We start from the raw sequence: 22,503 nt of genomic DNA on the forward strand, positions 1-22,503 counted from the left end.
ATCAGCTAGATGGAAAAATATAAAGTTTATTTTTAAAAAGTCCTTACGAGTCATTATAGGTGTTTTAATAATCCAGTCAAAAGTTTTTTTATGTAAATGCATATTTGATAAATAAATAATAAAAACATGGTTCTACAATATATTATTTATACAGTCATTTAAAAAAAATACAAAAAACAAAACTTGTACCCAAAAACATATAAGATTTTTGGAAGCAGAAAATTCAAGTTTAGATCCTATGCATCAGAGTAATAATAGTTTTAATTTACAAGGGCAGACCTAGAGTGTCAACAAATTTTTCTGCACACAAGTCTCTGAAAGTTTCAGAACACCCTAAAACTTATTTTCCTGGGATGTGTTAGCCTCAACAGTAAGTTGCTTCTGAGGAAAGTGAGTTCAGGTTTGTGAGAATAAATCAATGTACATGGGTTCAGAGTTTAGCCCGTCACATAAAATAACACCAGTACCACTCACATAATGGTTTATCAAGCACGATACCCTGCCATGCTATTTCAGTACTGTAACCATGTTTAGCAGTCAAAGCTCTGTGGAGAAACTGATCATTTAAGATATAAATGCTTTGAATGCAAAAGCAAAGTCCAGGAACATTATAAATATTCATTTAGTTCAAATGCATCATTGCTGATGCCATTGCAGTAGGGCATATGATTCAGGGAGCTATCAACAGATGTGCAACTTTTAGAAGGAAAAGTATGTTTTGAGCTTGTGCTCCAGGCATCTGATATGTCACCTTCCTCTGTACTGACAGGATGTACCTTTAGGACACACTTGGCAGGCAGCTTGTAACACAGGAAAAAAGTTCCACTCAGTATCATCAAAATTGCAGATACAATTCCAACCGGAATAGCAGCGCCAGCGTCTTGTGTTAATGGGCTGGTGGGCATATAAGATGTCGATGGAAAGGAGATCCCAAAGTTGTGTACCACAGAATTCAAATTCCAGGCCACAGGAATTAAGATGCAAACACCAGCAGCTACATTCAAGACTCCCCCAGCTATAAACCACTTGACAATCTGTGCCCCAGGAGGTATGCCTTGATAAACATTCTTCAGTGCACAAGCGGTGGTAACTTTCCCTATAAATCCCAGGATCACAGCTACCAACATCAGACCCTGGGCGACAAAAATCTCCCGGGGTACAAAGGAGTCTTGGACACTGAATTCTTGACAGTACATTGTTTTTAAGTTGGAGGAGATGAGGATGTCACTGAAAAAGCATGAGCGCCATATTCCTATCCAAGCAATGCCAGAAGTAATAATGGTAGTGTTGGCCACATGCCATACTCTCCACTGCACAAGTCCTGTTGTAATGGAGGACAAGATCCAGCCCACAGTAGCAAAAGCAAAGCCAGCTAGTTGGAGGTTAGCAGTGTGAGCCAAGTAGATCATGGCCTGGAGGTCTTCAAAACCTGTCACAGCTCTTTCCTGGGCAATCCAACCATGCAAATAATAAAGAATTCACTGGAAAACAAAACACAAAAAATGAATATGCATTCTGAAACCTTTTCAGAATTTCTTATCTCTCTGTAAACATACAGTTTGTGATGTCAGTAATAATTCCTAATTTGCCGTGTTGCTCTATATACAATCTAAATTCTTTGATAGACCAAAAAGTTTCAATGATAATTATTGCATATCTATATTAGTTGTAGATAAAATCAATCCATGTTGTGCTATGGTTGTGCTCCTCGCTCTTGTGTAACAGGATGTGTAGCACAGAACTGTCAAATCACCTTTTCTATAGGAAGTATTATCTTAATTGACATCCTGAGTTGCCAAGAGACAAAAAACAAACTCAGGGATTTTGTTTCTCTGGTAAATAAGGAAGGTGGGTAGCTGAGACACAGCTTGAATCTTCTGTCTTTCTCTCTTTGTCCTGCAACAAGCGTTTTCTCATTTCAAGCATAGACAGGATACAGGTCAACATAGTTGCATATGATTAGGGAGTCTGCTTGTTTTGAATATTATAATGTGTGTCAATCACAAATAATCAAAGCATTTGGATTCTGTTAAACACTTAGCTAATTAGGTGTGGAAACAATAATCTCTTACAATATAATCAAATGACTTTCCACCGACAAAAATTGTGTCAAGTATATTACTCATAAAATAGCAGTCATGGCTTCGTGTCTTCACTACGATTTAGGAAGGAAAAAGGCCTCAAAGAGCTCCAGGACAATATTAATCCTCTAGAGCTGAACAGATCAATAAGATCAACTCTTCATCATCGGCCACCAAAAAACCTTCCAAAGTTGCACCAAATGTTGTGTGTGTAGAACGAATCATTGTCAATAAATATTAAAAAAAAAAAAAAAAATGATCATATCAAAAAGTTTAGTCATGAAAAAACAAGCAATCTGTGTGACTATTACGATATGCTACTGGCATGCTTAGTTATGTTGGGAAAAATGTCAACACTTATTTAATAGCAATGAGAGCTCATCTCTCTCACTGAACATCTTCGTGAGGTCTGCCAATAGTGATGAAATCTCTCAATGCAACATCAAGTGGTCTGCACCCTTTTATACGTCCCCAAGCCAACGATGGCCAGCGTTTCGCATTGTGGCTTCCTCAGGGTCTTGGTGACTGGGTAACAGTAATCCCAACGGTTCTGAAATGGCTACGTGTTCACTTCACACAGCCGCACCCGTAGCCATTTCAGAACCGTTGGGATTACTGTTACCCAGTCACCAAGACCCTGAGGAAGCCACAATGCAAAACGCTGGCCAATCTGAAAAACTGTATACCAGTGAGCCTAAAGTCAGTGCCAGACAAAATGGTAGAAACAAATTACAAAACAAAATGAATGGGAAAAGAATTACAATGCAGGAAAGGGAAAAACCCCTCCTCCTAATCATTTTTATAGCGCTACTAGACATATGCAGTGCTGTACACATTATATACAGGTACTTTCTCTGGCCCTAGAGGGCTTACAATCTAAGTTTTTTGTACCTGAAGTAATGGAGGATTAAGTGACTTGCCCATGATCACAAGGAGCTGCAGTGGGAATTAAACCCAGGTTGCCAGGATCAATGCCCACTGCACTAACCATTAGGCTACTCCTCCACTTCTCCATACTGTAATGCAACAGTGAACTAAGGGGTCATTTTACTAGTTTCGTTTTATTTGGAAAAGCTTACGCTCAAATCCCACCTAGCATCTCTTACTTCTGAACTGTCTCTGTCAAGGAGTCATATTGATCATCACTACTCTTTCTCTTTTTCCCTTCTTTGCTTTTACCCTTTCTCTTGCACTTCTTAGACATTGATTGTTTGTTTGCTGACTTGATGTATGTTATTACAGACTGTTGTAAGCCACATTGAGCCTGCCTGTGGGTGGGAAATTGTGGGATATAAATGCAATAAATAAATAAATAAATAAATAAATAAATAAATAAATAAATAGTGTTAAGAGCTGTGTGCTTAACACAGCAAAAATTAAAAGCCTAAAATGGGACATGCTAAAGCGCCCTGCATTAGCTTTGGCATGTGTGTGCTAAATGCATTTTATTTTTTTAGTATTTTTAAAAGGTGTGCCAAGACTGGAAAGTGGGCATTCCTATACTAACCAGTTAGTACATCTACATTACCGTACACTAACTGGTTAGTTCATGGTTATTTTTATTTATTAGGATTTATTTACTGCTTTTTTGAAGGAATTCACTCAAGGCAGTTAACGTGGGAGCCCTGACCACCTCCTAATAGGTGGCAGTAAGTGCTTATGCAGTAATTTTGTAAAATGTCTACACACTAAGGGTAACATTAACACACATCCACAAATGAAATTAAGAGAAAATAAGAGTTTTTGTAGCTGCAGTAAAATGGCCTTGGGGGTCCTTTTACTCAGGTACACTGAAAAATGGCCTGCGCTAGTGTAGGCGCATGTTTTAGATGCACCCTTTTAAAATTATTACCAAAAATGGATGTGTGGCAAAATCAAAATTGGTGCGCGTCCATTTGGGGTCTGAGACCTTACTGTCACCCACTGAATTAGCGGTAAGGTCTCATGCATTAACCAGGCAGTAATGGTCTATGCACGTAGAATGCCTTTTACTGCACGGTAGCACCGCATGCCAGAAAATAAACGCGCGAAGGGACGTGCGTAAAAAATGAAATTACCACCCAGACCACGCAGTACCAGGCAGTAATTCCAAACTGACATGCATTGGGTGTACGTAGGCACCTATGTGGCTTAGTAAAAGGGCCCTTCAGTGCATGGGCACACTAAGACCAAGTCTTACTACAGCTTTGTAATAGGGCTCCTAAAATAATTTAAAAATCAATGTCAATGTAAGTCCAACATTCCACTATCCTTTTGGAGGTCCAAACCTGTGGGCAAGTCACTTAACCCTCCATTGCCCCAGGTACAAAATAAGTACCTGAATATATGTAAACCGCTTTGAATGTAGTTGCAAAAACCTCAGAAAGGTGGTATATCAAGTCCCATTTCCCTTTCCCTATTTGAGATTCTAGATGGAATGTTGCTACTATTGGAGATTCTAGATGGAATGTTGCTACTATTGAGATTCTGTTGCTACTATTTGAGATTCTACATGGAATGTTGTTATTCCACTAGCAACATTCCATGTAGAAGCCTGCCCTTGCAGATCACCTGCACGGCCGCATTGCTGATCTGCAAGGGCAGGCTTCTACATGGAATATTGCTAGTGGAGGAGTAGCCTAGTGGTTAGTGCAGCGGACTTTGATTCTGGGGAACTGAATTCAATTCCCACTGCAGCTCCTTGTGACTCTGGGCAAGTCACTTAACCCTCCATTGCCCCACGTACAAATAAGTACCTGTATATATGTAAACTGCTTAGAATGTAGTTGTAAAATACCACAGAAAGGCAGTATACCAAGTCCCATTTCCCCTTTCCATAAAGGAGGAGAAATCAGTTACTAACTTTATTTATTTATACCCCACATTTTCCCACTAGTTGCAGGCTCAATGTGGCTTACACAATAACATGGGTAGGCTACAATTCAGTATAAATTTTAAAGGCAATACGTTCCTTGATGGGAAGCCAATGTAAAGAGAAAAAAAGGCATAAAAGGTGGCAATAAAATAAAACTTCTAAGTGCACTGCATCAATACAAACAAGAACAGCTTCCTGGTTCTCAATCATGCAAGTCAATAACTTTTATCACTCAGAAATACGGTTAATTGTGACGGTTAAAAAAAAACTACACAGAAAACTTCCGTATACCTAACCATACATTTACAAGTACATTTCAAGAAAAATGAAACTCCTTAGATGTACTTTTTTTTTTCCTGTGTGCCCTTGGCCACATCAGGAAAACCCACATTTTTTTGCCAAGGAAGAAAATGTCACAATTCCTAAAGAACATTTTCATAAATTAATCCGGATCTGGATCTAAAGCAACGCTTCAAATCAAGGTTGAAAAATCCACCAACTTCACATTTGAAGTCTCTAGCAACATATTCAAATCCAAACTGTCCTGAGATATAGGGGACAAACCATCCATTACCTCCACTGCTTCTTTCATTTTACAGGGTGGCAAATAATAAGCTTTAGAAACTGGGAGTGAGGAGGGGGATAGAACTAGGAGGCACCTTGAAAACGTCCGCCACATATCTTTTACACAATTCCACGGATGTGTGAGAAGTTGATACAGTTCTGATTGTGCTTCCTAATCACATTCTTCAAGTTCTCTACCCTGCCTTGAAGAAACAATTCAGTCTGACTAATAGCTTCCTGGGACCTCACATATTTCCTCATACTGGTATCCAAATCTTCCATTCTTCCAGAACAACTGTTCAGTTGAGACTTAACCAGTCCTAAATCATTTTCCAGAATATCAGCTTTGTTAGTAATTGCAGCAAATTGAGTGAACAAGGATTGGCCAAGTCTTACCGCCACATTCCAGATCCTTTCCAAGGAAAAACTGCAAGCTTGGGTTGGAAATTCCATTGCAGCTCTTAAACTGTGGTGCAGCAAAGAAGTTGCCAAAACCACTCATTGACCACCAGTGTGAGGCTCACCTGACCTTGAGGCCAACTCTGAGGACAAGGTCTGTTACATTTCTTCTTCACAAGATAGATCTCCAACTGCTGCAGACAACCGGGAGGCAAACACTGCTATCCCTTCATTCAGCTCAAGCCTGGCCACGTGGAGGGGCCTTTTCGAACGGGGACACCCATCTCTGAGGACGTCCCCGTGAAGGGATGGGGCATCCCGTATTATTGAAACAAGATTGGCGTCCATCTTTCATTTCAATAATACAGTCGGGGACGCCCAAATCTCAACATTTAGGTCGACCTAAGAGATGGTCGACCTAAATGTTGAGATGGTCGACCTTAGAGATGGACAACCTCGGTTTTCGCCGATAATGGAAACCAAGGATGCCCATCTCAAAAATGACTAAATGCAAGCCCTTTGGTCGTGGAAGGAGCCAGCATTCGTAGTGCACTGGTCCCCCTCACATGCCAGGACACCTACCGGGCACCCTAGGGGGCACTGCAGTGGACTTCACAAATTGCTCCCAGCTGCATAGCTCCCTTACCTTTAGTGCTGAGCCCCCCAACCCCCCCAAAACCCACTCCCCACAACTGTACACCACTACCATAGCCCTAAGGGGTGAAGGGGGGCACCTACATGTGGGTACAGTGGGTTTTGGGTGGGTTTTGGAGGGCTCACATTTACCACCACAAGTGTAACAGGTAGGGGGAGATGGGCCTGGGTCCGCCTGCCTGAAGTGCACTGCACCCACTAAAAACTGCTCCAGGGACCTGCATACTGCTGTGATGGAGCTGGGTATGACATTTGAGGCTGGTATAGAGGCTGGAAAAAAATGTTTTTAAATGTTTTTTTTTTTTTTTTTGGTGGGAAGGCATTGGTGACCACTGGTAGAGTAAGGGGAGGTCATCCCCCATTCCCTCCGGTGGCCATCTGGTCAGTTCAGGCACCTTTTCGACGCTTGGTCGTGTAAAAAATTGGACCAAGTAAAGTCGGCCAAATGCTCATCAGGGACGCCCTTCTTTTTTCCATTATCGGCCGAGGACGCCCATCTCTTAACCATGCCCCGACACGCCCCCATGAACTTTGGTCATCCCTGCGACGGAAAGCAGTTGAGGACTCCCAAAATCGGCTTTCGATTTTGCCGATATGGGTGACCCTGAGAGAAGGACGCCCATCTCCCGATTTGTGTCAGAAGATGGGCGTCCTTCTCTTTCGATTATGCCGCTGATTGTCACCCATCAGCTCCATCTATCACTCAGCCATCTCGCAAACTGCTGCTTGGATCAAGAGGGGGTCAGTGCCCCTGCTCCTCCTGTGCTACTTCCCAGCAATCCATCCCCAGAGCTAGTTGACGAATCCATGGCATACCAATCCATTGACCCAAACACAGGTTGACAGGTAGGAACCGCAAGATACCTTCCAACTTTTGCCTTGCACTTCTGGTCATGCTGACACTCAAGATCTAAAGTATAGCATGCATACCATCTTGGACCTTGCTTTACCACTTTTGAACACAAGTGTCATCTCACAGGATAACATTTGTTAAATCAATTTAGCATGTACTAAATTTTTTCAGATGCACTAACGTATCAAATGTACACTAATGATTGCATGTACACCCCTTATGCTGCTTGTAATGAATTATAGGTTAAAATGCAAAAACAGAATGAAAATGTTTGTCTAAGTAAGGAAGTGAGAACAGAAAGTGGATGCATAGTTCAGAAACTTAAGTGCAATCCAACCACTCCCTATAAAGCAATAGAGCACCTTATATGATTCTTGCATGTCTTGCTAGATGCTTATCATCACCCTATTATATGCCAAGTCATACATACAGATTATGTGTTTTCTTACTGCATCTACATGGAGGTTTATGGTCATTTTGGCCAGGGTTTGGAAAGCAGATTGTGTCAGCCTGGCTGTTGGTTTTACTTAAATGTATATTATTCTAAGTTAATGTCACAATTCCTGAAGAATATTTTCATAAATTAATCCGGATCTGGATCTAAAGCAAAGCTTCAAATCAAGGTTGAAGAATCCACCAACTTTACATTTGAAGTCTCTAGCAACATATTCAAATCCAAACTGTCCTGAGATATAGGGGACAAACCATCCACTACCTCCACTGCTTCTTTCATTTTACAGGGTGGCAAATAATAAGCTTTAGAAACTAGGGGGGGGGGGGGGGGGGGGGGGATAGAACTAGGAGACACCTTGAAAACGTCAGCCACATATCTTTTACACAATTCCACGGATGTGTGAGAAGTTGATACAGTTCTGATTGTGCTTCCTAATCACATTCTCCAAGTTCTCTACCCTGCCTTGAAGAAACAAATCAGTCTGACTAATAGCCTCCTGGGACCTCACATACTTCCTCATTCTGGCATCCAAATTTTCCATTCTTCCAGAGCAACTGTTCAGTTGAGACTTAACCAGTCCCAAATCATTTTCTAGAAGATCAGCTTTGTTAGAAATTGCCGCAAATTGAGTGGACAAGGATTGCCCAAGGCTTACTGCCACATTCCAGATCCTTTCCAAGGAAAAACTGCAAGCTTGGGATGGAAATTCCATTGCAGTTCTTGAACTGTGGTGCAGCAAAGAAGTTGCCAAAACCACTCATTTACCACCAGTGTGAGGCTCACCTGACCTTGAGGCCCACTCTGACGGCAAGGTATAAGTACATAAGTAATGCCACACTGGGAAAAGACCAAGGGTCCATCGAGCCCAGCATCCTATCCACGACAGTGGCTAATCCAGGCCAAGGGCACCTGGCAAGCTTCCCAAATGTACATTCTAATCATGTCCTGGAATTGTGGATTTTTCCCAAGTCCATTTAGTAGCGGTTTATGGATTTGTCCTTTAGGAAACCGTCTAACCCCTTTTTAAACTCTGCCAAGCTAACCGCCTTCACCACGTTCTCCGGCAACGAATTCCAGAGTTTAATTACGCGTTGGGTGAAGAAAACTTTTCTCCGATTTGTTTTATGTTACATTTATGTTACATTTCTTCCTCACAAGATAGATCTCCAACTGCTGCAGACAACCGAGAGGCAAACACTGCTATCCCTTCATTCAGCTCAAGCCTGACCACATTCAGGCTTATTTTCGAAAGAGAAGGGCGCCCATTTTTCGACACAAATCGAGAGATGGGCGTCCTTCTCTCAGGGTCGCCCAAATCGGCATAATTGAAAGCCAATTTTGGGCGTTCCCAACTGCTTCACATCATGGGGACGACCAAAATTCCCGGGGGCGTGTCGGAGGCATAACGAAGGTGGGACTGCTGCATGCCTAACAGATGGGCGTCCTCAAGCGATAATGGAAAGAAGAAGGGCGTCCCTGACGAACACTTGGCCGACTTTACTTGGTCCTTTTTTTTTTTACGACCAAGCCACAAAAATGTGCCCTAAATGACCAGATGACCACCAGAGGGAATTGGGGATGACCTCCCCTGACTCCCCCAGTTGTCACTAACCACCTCCCACCCTGAAAAAAACAACTTTAAAAACTTTCATCTTTTTTTTTTTAGAGTATAGGTGAAGGATGTCCTTCGCTATGCCTCCGTCCCTGCAACGGCAGTTGATATCCAAAATGTGAATGTTTCTGTGAGAAGGACATCCATGCCTTTGCTATGCCTCTGACACCCCTTTTATTTACTTGGATTTTGGATCACAAGTAGCAGCAGTGGGATTTGAACCAGCCACCTCTGGTTTGCAAGACCAGTGCTCTAACCACTAGGCCACTCCACTTCTCGCCCTTGAAATTTGGCCGTCTCTGTGAGGGGGGCAGTATGCAGGTCCCTGGGGGGAAGTATGTGTGTGTCAGTGGAGGCATAACGAAGGCGTGGATGTCCTTCTTTCAAACATTTTGGACGTCCTCAACTGCCCCCCCCCCCCCCCCACTCACATCTTACTGCATCTACATGGAGGTTTATGGTCATTTTGACCAGGGTTTGGAAAGCAGATTGTGTGCCAGCCTGGCTGTTGTTTTTACTTAAATGTATATTATACTCAGTTCTGGCTCAGCTTTCCCTTGAATTATGAATTTCTGGGGCAGGTTTGACCAGTTCACTTTAGAAATTACAAGGTGTGCTAGTGTTTTTAGTGCACAATAAAAATAAGCATGCACTAAATATTAGAAATGCCCATATATTCCTATGAGCGTCTCTAGCATTTAGCATTCGCTAATGATTTTCACACATTAAAAATGCTAGTGCGCCTTTGTAAAAGATCCTCTAAGTTTCCACATTTGGTAACTGGAAAAAGTTCTCCATTTCAGTCCATGAGCCAGAGCAGCTACAGCCCATATATATGAAAAAATCCTGGTCATAAAGGTAACAGTGGCATGATTCAAGATCCATGATTACACTGGGTTTTGAAAGGAATCCTGATTCATGTCTCCAGGATCAAGGACTATCATTGAAGTCTAGGTACTGGGGGTGGGGGTCAATATAAAACCAGCTTATGGCCAAAGTCAGACATTCCAACAGACAGAGCAGGCAAGTGCCTACATGCATCTCCTCCACCCCTGCTCATGTGATTTGCTTGATTCCATTATTACCTGCAGTGCTAGGTCACAATGAGGGGTATTTTTGATATGACATCTAAGCCTGACTTTGGATGTCTTACAAAAAAGTCCAAAATCTGAATAGAAAAGAAGGTCAGTAAAAAAAAAGTCTTTTTTTCATTTTTTTTTTCAAAAATACTGTTCTGAACAAGGTTTTGTGATTTGGATGTTTTGATTTTTGGTCCATTTTCAAAAACAAATGTCCAAATGCAAAACTCACAAAATCAAGCCATTGTCTGCTTGCTCTCAAAATACACGCATCACTCATTCCTTCAATCATTTTATAAACAACAAATTTGTCTATTTTCAAGATACTCAAGGTGATTTTATAATAGGTCGCCTAGGACATGAGGGTAAGAAGGCGCCTATTTTATGACAACACATAGGGGTTGATATTCAACATCCCTTCTCGTCATTTCTACTCCCTCCAGGGTATCCACTCTATTGGCTATTTTCGTGTCATCCGCAAAAAGGCACACCTTTCCTTCCAACCCTTCAGCAATATCTCCCACAAATATATTAAACAGAATAGGCCCTAGCACCGACCCCTGAGGAACTCCACTGTTCACCTTCCTTTCCTCCGAGCGGATTCCATTTACCACCACCCTCTGCCATCTGTCGGTCAACCAGTTTCTTATCCAGTTCACCAATTTCAGTCCTAAGTTCAACCCTTTCAGCTTATTCACGAGTCTTCTGTGGGGGACCTGCTTGATTTATAAGGCTTTCTGTTTGAGAGTTCCTGTTTATCATTCACTTAGAGGATTAAGGTGGCTATTTTAGAAGCTCTATTCTTGTTTTGGATGTCTGAAAACAGGCATTTAGATGTCCATATTGCATGGACATCCAAATCACAATTATATAAAGCCAGGATATGGATGTCTAACACTGCAGTGCATCCATATGGCAAGGAGGCATAGTCTGGGTGGGACTGGGGAGGGGTCAAAATATGGACGTCAACCTCCGATCACAGAAAGAGAAGAGACATTCTTTAGATGTTGAACTTGACATATCCAGGTTACAGTAAGATGATCTGATTTAACAGCTATCCACTGGAAAGATTAAAGCATGACACCTCCTTAATCCCACAGTGGTTGCTGTCCCCCCCCCCCCCCTTTCCTCTCCCCCAGTGTGAAACCAACAAGGGACACTAGGTTCTCTGACAGCTTTATGTACTATAGACATATTTAACAGAACAGAATGCAGACCTGAGGAGTAGGGTACGGGTTAGTTCAGTGGAGTGAGACCCAAAGAACCCCTGGTTCAAATCCCACTTCAGCTGTTTGTGATTTTTTATTTTACATTTTGAGTCCTCCAGGAACAGAAAAATGCCTACTGTACTTGAATACACACCAATTCAATAGCTTATATCTTCAGGTACAGTAGATATTTTTCTGTTCCTGGAGGACTTACCATTTAAAAAAAAAAATCACAAACAGCTGAAATGGGATTTGAACTTGGGTTCTCTGAGTCACAACCCACTTCCCTAACCAGTAGGCTAACCCTAATTGACATTCCTATGCTGCCACACAGATATTCATGTCCCTCATTTTCCCCAGTTCATAATTTGGATGTTTCAGGAGTCCTTTTACTAAGGCACACCTAAAAGTGGCCTGTGCTGGTGTAGGCATGTGTTTTGGATGTGCATAGGTCCATTTTTCAGTGCACCTGGAAAAAAAGCATTTTTTTGTGTTCGAAAATATTTGTGCGGCAAAATTAAAATGAGTGCGTGTCCATTTTTGGCCTGAGACCTTATCACCCATTGACTTAGTGGTAAGGTCTCATGTACTAACCGGGCGGTAAGCATCAGCGCACATAAACTTCTGATTACCGCCAGGTAAGCACCACACGGTAGAAAATGGAAAATACTTTCTACCGTATGTTGTGGGCGCATGTCAAAAATGGAATTTCACCTGCGGCACGCAATAGCTGGGCGGTAGTTCCAATTTGATATGTGTTGTACGCACATAGGCGCCTACACAACTTAGTAAAAGGGCACCTTAGTTTGTAAAATGGATGTTCATGCTGAACATTTTCAGTACATGGACATCTATCTCACATGAATTTTAGAACAGGCTGTGTCCATTTGTGACGTTCTGACTTGGACGTCCTTTCTACATAGTAACATAGTAGATGACGGCAGAAAAAGACCTGCACGGTCCATCCAGTCTGCCCAACAAGATAAATTCATATGTGCTACTTTTTATTTGTATCTGTCCTCTTCAAGGCACAGACCGTATAAGTCTGCCCAGCACTATCCCCGCCTCCCAACTACCAGTCCCGCGTCCCACCACCAGCTCTGGCACAGACCGTATAAGTCTGCCCAGCACTATCTCCGCCTCCCAACCACCAGCCCCGCCTCCCACCACCGGCTCTGACACAGACCGTATAAGTCTGCCCAGCACTATCCCTGCCTCCTAACCACTAGCCCCGCCTCCCACCACCAGCTCTTTACTTTCTAAAGTACTGCTCCACATCTCTAAGCAATGTTTGCATTCTTCTCAACAAAATTTGATTCAATTACCTTCATTAAGTTTGTTTACATTGGTAACCACCAGAAACCCTTACTAGTGGAATTCTTGGCCTTGTGTATGTAGAATATTCCTAGATATTTATCTTTTAGGAAAGCATTAAAGATTTGATTATTCCAGAAAAGTTTTGGGTTAGCTATTTTATTCCTCACCTTTGGAAGTATTCTCAGATTTTTTTTGTCATTAGAATATATTGAAAATTTGAGGCCATTTGAGCTTTTTTTTTCTCTGTGGGGCTCATTTTCAAAGCACCTAGACTTACAAAGTTCCTACGTCGTAATTTTGTAAATCTAAGTGCTTTGAAAATATGCCCCATGTATTTCATGTTTTATTGTATTTTTAATACTTATTTTTTAATTATTGTTTGTTAATGTTAGAATTGTAAACCACTTTTAAACTGTTGTGCTAAGCAGTATTATTAAGAGAATAAATAAAATAAAACAACCATGGTTTGCCTGGTTGAAGAGGGCAGGTAGGCACCTACTAAGGCACCATTTTATAAAGACACATGAAAGGGCATTTTTGATATAAAGTCCAAGTCCAATTGTACCCTATGTTATCAGGGTACAAACTATATCGCAATGATAGAGTGGATCAAATTGGAGGGGGGGGGGGAGCATGCTATACGTTAAAGAGGGGAATTGCCTTAAACAACATGAACATTCTACAGGAAACAGCAGCATGGAATCATTATGGATAGAAATTTCATGTGTGAAGGGAAGGAGTATACTGGTAGGGCTGTACCACCATCCACCAAGACAGAATGAACAGATGAAGAAATGTTTACAGAAATTAGGAAAACTGGCAAATTGGGCAACAGTATAACTTAGGGTGATTTCAATTACCTCAAACTGAGTGGATAAATGTTACATCAGGGAGAGCTAGGGAGGTAAAATTCCTAGACGTAATAAATGACTGCTTCATTGACCAACTGGTCCAGGAAGCAACAAGAGGGAGAGCTATTTTAGATCTAGTCCTTAGTGGAATGCAGGGCATAAGTTGAGAGATAATGGTGTGGAGTCCACAGGGAAACAGTGATCATAACATTTGAGCAAATATCTGGAGTGAAGTCACAAAAGAAATCTACTGTACCAGCATTTAATTTTCAAAAGGGTGACTATGATAAAATGAGGAAAATGGTTAAAAATAAGTTAAAGGATTGGCTGCACAGATCAGAACTTTAAATCAGGCATGGACTTTGTTTAAAAATATCATCTTGGAAGCCCAGGCCAGACGTATTCCACATTTTTACAAAGGTGGAAAGAAGAGCAAACGACAGCCAGCATCGTTCAAAGGTTAAGTGAAAGAGGCTATTAGATCCAAAAGAGCATCCTTCAAAGAATGGAAAAAGTACCCAAATGAAGAAAATAAGAAGCAATGTAAACACTGGCAAGTTTGATGCAAAGAATTGATAAAGAAGTGTAAAAGAGAATGCAAAGAGTAATTTTGCCGGAGAGGCAAAAACTCACAGTGACAACTTTTTCAGGTACATCAGAAGCAGAAAGCCAGTGAGAGAATTCATGGGGCCATTACATCATGATGGAGCAAGAGGGGCACTCAGGGAGGACAAGGCCATAGCAGAGAGACTGAATGAATTCTTTGCTTTAGACTTTATGGAAGAAATATAAGAGATCTACAGTATCAGAAATGGTTTTCAAGGGTGATGATGCGGAGGAACTGAAAGAAATCTTGGTGAACCTGAAAGAAGAATTGAGCCAAATTGACAAAGAGTAATAAATCACCTGGATTGGATGGCTTGCACCCCATGGTACTAAAAGAACTCAAACATGAAATTGTTGATCTGCAGTTAGTGATCTGTTACCTGTTGTTAAAATTGTCTGTAGTACCTGAAGATTGGAGGGTGGCCAATGTGATGCCAATTTTTAAAAAGGGTTCCAGGAATGATCTGAGAAATTACAGACCTGGTAAGCTTTACATCAGTGCCGGGCAAAATAGTGGAAACTATTATAAATAGAATTACAGAACACATAGATAAACATTGTTTAATGGAGCAGAGTCAGCATGGATTCAGCCAAGGGAAGTCTTACCTCACCAATTTGCTTCATTTCTTTGAAGGCGCGAATAAAGGGAAAGGGAAAGAGAAATGGGACTTGATATACCGCCTTTCTGAGGTTTTTGCAACTACATTTAAAGCGGTTTACATCAAGAGGAGAACATCAAGAAACTCCAAACTGCCAGAATACTGCAGCCAGACTCATATTTGGAAAACCTAAATATGAAAGTGCAAAACCCTTAAGAGAGAAACTCCACTGGCTCCCACTTAAGGAACATATTACATTTAAGATCTGCACACTGGTACACAAAATCATCCACGCAGATGCCCCAACTTACATGTTAAACCTTGTGGACCTACCGCCCAGAAACACCACAAAATCATCCTGAAAATTTCTCGACCTGCACTTCCCCAGCTGCAAAGGACTAAAATACAAGCTGATGCATGATACCACCTTCTCGTACATGGGCACAAAGTTGTGGAACGCATTATCTAGAAACCTGAAAACAATCAACAAAACAACTATCTTTCGTAAATCCCTCAAGACATATCTCTTCAACAAAGTATACAATGAAAACCTAGAACCTTACTAATCCACTGCTGAAAACCTACCGTTCACTATACCTAATAAATGCCTCCCTTCTATTCTCTACTTCTTCCCTTAACTAATCTCTGTACAACAATAATTGTACCTGACATCCAAGAATAATTGTGTTAACAAAACTATGTAAGCTACTTTGAGCCTGCAAATAGGTGTGAAAAAGGTGGGATACAAATGCAATAAATAAATAAATAAATAAATAAATAAATAAATAAATAAATAAATAAATTCAGGTACTTATTTTGTACCAGGGGCAATGGAGGGTTAAGTGACTTGCCCGGAGTGAAGTGGGAATTGAACTAGGTGAGCCAGTTGATGTAGTGTATCTAGATTTTCAGAAAGCTTTTGACTAAGTTCCTCATGAGAGACTCCTGAGACATTTAAAGAGTCATGGGATAGGAGGCAATGCCCTGTTGTGGATTAGGAATTGGTTATGGGACAGAAAACAGAGGGTAGGGTTAAATGACCATTTTTCTCAAATGGAGGAGGGTGATTACTGGGGTCTCATAGGGCTGGCACCATTTAACATATTTATAAATGACCTGGAAATTAGAACAAGTGAGATGATTAAATTTGCCGATGACACAGATGAACTATTCAAATTTGTTAAAGCATGTGGACTGTGAAAAATTGCAGGAAGACCTTAGGAAATTGGAAGACTGGACATTCAAACAGCAGATGAAATTTAATGTGGACAAATGCAAAGTGATGCACATTAGTAAGAATAATCCAAAATTATAGTTACCTGATGCTAGGGTCTACCTTGGGAGTCAGCACCCAAGAAAAAGATCTAGGTGTCATTGTAGACAATACTCAGAACTTTTCTGCCAGGTATGCGGCGGCAGCCACAAAAGCATTCAGGATGCTAGGAATTATTAGGAAAGAGATAGTAAATAAGACCAAGAATACCTCTGTATTCCTCCATGTTATGACCTTACCTTGAGTATTGTGTGCAATTCTGGTTACCGTATCTCAAAAAAGATATAGCAGAATTAGAGAAGTTTGAAGAAGAGCGACTGAAATGATAAAGGGGATGGAACTCCTCTCATATGCGGAAAGGCTTAAGAGGTTAGAGCTCTTCAGCTTGGAAAAGAGATGGCTGAGAGGAGATATGATTGAAGTCTACAAAATCCTGAGTGGTGTAGAACAGGTAAAAATGAATCCATTTTTTACTCTTTCAAAAGTACTTATACTATGGGACACTCAATGAAGTTAAATGGTAATATTTTTAAAACAAATAGGAGGAAATGTTCTTTCACTCAACAAGTAGTTAAGCTCTGGAACACACTGCAAGAGAATGTGGTAGCATATCTGGGTTTCAAAAGGGTTTGGACAAGTTCCTGGATGAAAAGTCCATAGTCTGTTATTGAGATGGACATGGGAAAGCCACTGCTTGCCCTGGGATTGGTAGAATGGAATGTTGCTACTAATTGGGTTTCTGCCAGGTACTTGTGACTTGGATTGACCACATTTGGAAACAGGATACTGGGTTAGATGGACCATTGGTCTGACCCAGTATGACTATTTTTATGTTCTTATGTCTAAAATTCTCATCCTGAACATAGCAATTTTCAAACTGTAAGAAAAATGTGTCTTGTTTTTTTTGTTTCAAAAATCTCTAATTTATAGACATTTTTGTGTTCATTATGTATTTCTTTAGGTACCATTTAAAAAAAGTCCTAAGGAAAAACACACAAAAAGGAGCCATAAGGATGGATGTGTAGCACTATTCCTAATAAACTGACAACACAGACATCCTAACAGAGCAGAGGGGCAGCCTAGTACTCAGTGCAGTGGACTTCACTTAAAGGCACCCAGGTAGAAATCCCAACTCTTATTTTGTACCATGAGCCCTCCAGGAACACCTAAAAACCTAACTATACACCACTACAAAAGCCCTCAAGTATGTAGGTATCTCCTATCTATAAATACAGTTAGTATTTTGTGAGTTTGGATGAGGATCTGTACATCTAGTAGCGCTATAGAATGGATTAGTAGTAGTAGTAGGATCTGACATTACAGTTCCAACAAGAAGTTTGTTCATTACTGTTTAAAGCCTGAGAAAAGGATTTCATATCAACTAATGAATTGATCAGTCATCACCAGTAGTGCCTTGCATTTATTCTTTACCAAAGATCCATAAGAGTTTCAAGTTGTCCTCTGGGATGCCTGATAGTTTCGGGTATTGGATCTGTTCTTGAGCCTTTATTGGACACCATCCCCTTATCTGTTGGTGTTCCCCAGGGATCGGTCCTTGGACCCCTTCTCTTCTCAATCTACACCTCTTCCCTGGGCTCCCTGATCTCATCTCATGGTTTCCAGTATCATCTCTATGCTGATGACACCCAACTGTATCTCTCCACACCAGACATCACCGCGGAGACCCAGGCAAAGGTATCGGCCTGCTTATCCGACATTGCTGCCTGGATGTCCAACCGCCACCTGAAACTGAACATGTCCAAGACCGAGCTTATCGTCTTTCCACCAAAACCCACTTCTCCTCTTCCTCCACTTTCTATCTCAGTTGATAACACCCTCATCCTCCCCGTCTCATCTGCCCGCAACCTCAGAGTCATCTTTGACTCCTCTCTCTCCTTCTCTGCGCATATCCAGCAGATAGCCAAGACCTGTCGCTTCTTCCTCTTTAACATCAGCAAAATTCGCCCTTTCCTCTCTGAACACACCACCCGAACTCTCGTCCACGCTCTCATTACCTCTCGCCTGGACTACTGCAACTTACTCCTCACCGGCCTCCCACTTAGCCATCTATCCCCCCTTCAGTCTGTTCAGAACTCTGCTGCACGTCTCATATTCCGCCAGAACCGATATACTCATATCACCCCTCTCCTCAGGTCACTTCACTGGCTTCCGATCAGATACCGCATTCAATTCAAGCTTCTCCTTCTTACCTACAAATGCACTCAGTCTGCTGCCCCTCACTACCTCTCTACCCTCATCTCCCCTTACGTTCCCGCCCGTAACCTCCGTTCACAGGATAAATCCCTCCTCTCAGTACCCTTCTCCACCACCGCCAACTCCAGGCTCCGCTCATTCTGCCTCACCTCACCCTATGCTTGGAACAACCTTCCTGAACCCTTACGCCAAGCCCCCTCCCTGCCCGTCTTCAAGTCTTTGCTTAAAGCCCACCTCTTCAATGCTGCGTTCGGCACCTAACCCTTACCGTTCAGTGAATCCAGACTGCCCCAATTTGATTGCCCCTATCGGACCGACCGTTCACTTGTCTATTAGATTGTAAGCTCTTTGAGCAGGGACTGTCTCTCTTTGTTAAATTGTACAGCGCTGCGTAACCCTAGTAGCGCTCTAGAAATGTTAAGTAGTAGTAGTAGTATTGGACACCTACTTACAACCTTTGGTACCTCAAATTAAATCTTATGTTAGAGATTCTTCAGACTTGATAGATTCCAATTGTTGTACGCTACATATGTATGATCAAGAACTGTTATTAGTGACTATACAAACATCCTGCAGGATATCTCTTATACAAGAATACTTGCTACAAGAGGCCCCTTCTTTGAAGAAGACTGACTTTTTGTTAGATTTAACTACTCTTATATTGAAGAAAAATTATTTTCAGTTCCAAGACAAATACTTCTTACAGATTAAGAGTACAGCAATGGGGGCCATGGTAGCACCATCCTTAGCCTGTTTATATATGGGATGTATAATCGCTTTAGAAAATGAGCTTACCCTGCAAAAGTCATCAAAAAAAAAGTATAAGAGACCACCAAGGGGAAGATTCTATATATGGTGCCTAAACAAATCCACATAGAAAACAGTGCCAATTAAGCGTATTCTATAAGCAGCACCTAGATTTAGGTGTGGTATATAGAATACACTTAATTGATATCCCAGTACCTAAAACTACGCACATCCATTTACACTAATGAAAACATGGCATAAATCCCAGCACTTTGATTGAGGCGCACTGGGCCATATTCTATAACTACACATGCAAATTTCAGAATGTTCACAGCCATAACCACGCTCCTTTTTGTCTTTGTGTGTTAGAAGTTAGGCGCACTGTGTTACAGAATACGCTTAGCAACTTGTGCATGTAAATTGTAATTATTGCCAATTAATGGTCATTATTGCTTGTTAAGAGCTGTTATCAACATTGATTGGCTTGTTAAGCCAATTAAGTTATACACATTATTATATAATACACTTGGATTTCGGCACAGATCTCTAGACACTCTATATAAAGTCTAGGGGTATATGTTCAACGTGATTGGCTATTCATCCCATGGAAGGAAGAAGAGAATAATACCATAGCTCGAAATTTCTTTACTTGTCAAATAATTTTGAAACACTGGCAATTGTTACGGGGAAGAGTATTCCAGAGGCAAGGTAACAAATAGGGTGTTAAATAAGCAAGGCCCAGCATTCTCAATGGGGCATATTTACTGACTATGCACTTAATTCAAATTGACAGTGGGAGATGACACAGAGGTTTATTTGACTACTCTAAATGAAAATGCATTCTACTCACCCTGTATCAGCCTCATTGCCTCAGGTACAAACTTAGATTGTGAGCCCTCCTGGGACAGAGAAATATCCAGTGTACCTGAATGTAACTCACCTTGAGCTACTACTGAAAAAAGGTGTGAGCAAAATCCAAATAAATAAATAAATAAATAAATAACAGCAACAGTAGGTACCGTGAAATCAATTGACATCATCTAATGCCTCAGCTTTTACATGGTAGAATACTCCCAGATGTCCTGGAGACACGTCTCCATTTTAGCCTGTAATCTTCAACCTTTTCCAGAGGAAAGGAAGCTGCAGAACTGAGTGCCATGATATGAAGCACCAAGGAGGTAGACTAAAGGAACATTTCAGAATATATTTATCACAGAAAGGGTGGTGGAGGCATAGAATGGACTCCTAAAGGAAGTGGTGGAGAGAAAAGCGGTAAGAGAATTGAAAAAGGTGTGGGATAAACATAGAGGATTCCTTAATAGCAAGAGGATAGTAACAAAACACTGGCATAGCAATTAACCTACACAGAGTGGTAGTTACAACCCAAAGCAGAACAGCAAGTGGTAACCTGCAGTTACAACCCTAAACTCTATGTTCAGCAGACTGAATGGGCCCTTTTGATCTTTATCTGCCATCATTTGCTACATTACTAAGGAAAGATATACTACAATGGGTTTTTGTGGCAATGCTACAGAAACTAACACAAGACCCAGCTTCATATGTAAAAGCAGTGGACAAACAAGGGTTTAACAAACATGGGGCTTCTTTTATCAAGCAGCAGTAAGCCCAAGGCGGGCTTACCGCTCATTATACAGGAAGTACCATTGGGTTACTGCAGCAGCCCGGCGGTACTTCCCACCCCTAGTGTACTGTCATTTCTTTATTTTTGTAGTGCCGGAGTGTACCCGGCGGTAATCAGGCGGTGCCATGCGCTGCCCGGTTACCGCCAGGTTAACATGGGAGCCCTTACTGCCACCTCAATGGGTGATGGTAAGGGATCCCCCCTGAAATGCATTACTTGCCACCCGGCCATTTCCTATAGGAAAGCGAAACTTCCCTTTTACCAGCTACGGTAAAAGGGGACCTCGGCGCACATATAAAACACGTACCAATGTCAGTGCTGGCCCCCTTTTGCCGCAGCTTGGTAAAAGGGGCCCACAATTGGGTCAGAATAGGGATGTCTTGTATTTTTAAAGCAAGCAACATGAAAGTATTAAAGATATTTGTTATATTATTTTTTATGTCTTTTCCCATCCAAAACAACACAAACACACAAAAAAACCCTAGCAGAAAATTAAATTCAGTGTCAGTGGACTCACATGACAGTCCAATTCTTTGACATTAATATTCATTATTTAGAGGGCAAATTCATTACATCTATTTACAGAAAACAAACTGATTGCAATTCACTCCTTCATTTAAAAAGTTTTCATCCTAAACATTTGAGATCCAATATTCCGATGGGTCAATTCCTCTGTCTATGATGGTTGTGTACTACCATTGATAAATATAAAGCTCAAGCTTATGGGATATATAAACGCTTTAGAAAAAGGGGTTACCCTGTAAAAGTCATCAAAAAAAGTATAAGAGACCACCAAGGGGGAGATTCAATATATGGTGCTGTAATTGTCTATTGCTTATGTTTGATTTAGTCATACTGTACACCGCCTTGAGTGAATTCCTTCAAAAAGGCAGTAAATAAATCCTAATAAATAAATAAAATAAATAATTATTGAAAATAGGATGGAGCCGGATCTTTAAAAAAAATCCAGTATGATGGTTTGACAACACATCAATTCTCTATGCCAGTGTTTCTGAATTCTACCCAGCTAATCAGTAGTGAGAAGTGAAAACCAACCATTCTTGTACCTTTGCCTAACCAAAAACAACAGAAACTGGTAATTGATTAATTAAAAAGGAACTTACTTTTACTTTCGAGCTTATTCCCATAAGCTAGTTTAAGTAAATGGAATTCTGCAGTGATACCGGGGCCGAAAGGAGAAAGGGTCTTCGTTCCTTCCGAGTGCCGAGCCTTCAGGAAAAGCTTTTGCACTTCACCTCACACTGCAAAGTGTATTGTACGATCGTTTACTGACACTCTCCCATTGAGTCAACAGAGATGAAATAATGCAGTTAATTATTAACATGCCAGGGTATTTATGTCAATTTCCCATGTAATACTTTTTTTATTGTACTTGAAATATATTGGCCAAAATAGTAAACAGCAGACTGAGCAAGAATTAAACGTATTTGCTTTACAAAAATTGGAAGTGTACGCTGTTTAAACAACTTGGCAAA

General features: G+C 41.2%; 1 protein-coding gene across 1 annotated transcript; it reads right to left on the bottom strand.

Annotated features, from left to right (window-relative positions):
* Nucleotides 1-157: 157 nt before the first annotated feature.
* On the bottom strand, nt 158-22,255 carry CLDN34 (claudin 34). The gene is made up of 2 exons (XM_030199589.1): nt 22,132-22,255; nt 158-1,481 (listed from the first exon to the last, which is right to left on the bottom strand). Exon 2 carries the CDS (start codon nt 1,407-1,409, stop codon nt 609-611), a length of 801 nt encoding a protein of 266 aa, XP_030055449.1. The 5' UTR covers nt 1,410-1,481; nt 22,132-22,255; the 3' UTR covers nt 158-608.
* Between the last annotated feature and the right edge of the window lie 248 nt (nt 22,256-22,503).

The sequence above is a fragment of the Microcaecilia unicolor genome, chromosome 4, assembly GCF_901765095.1.
Source record: "Microcaecilia unicolor chromosome 4, aMicUni1.1, whole genome shotgun sequence".
Taxonomy (NCBI): domain Eukaryota; kingdom Metazoa; phylum Chordata; class Amphibia; order Gymnophiona; family Siphonopidae; genus Microcaecilia; species Microcaecilia unicolor.

What these genes read in the sequence shown, in the direction of transcription:
- CLDN34 (XM_030199589.1), bottom strand. Translation starts at nt 1,409, where the DNA reads ATGATCTACTTGGCTCACACTGCTAACCTCCAACTAGCTGGCTTTGCT.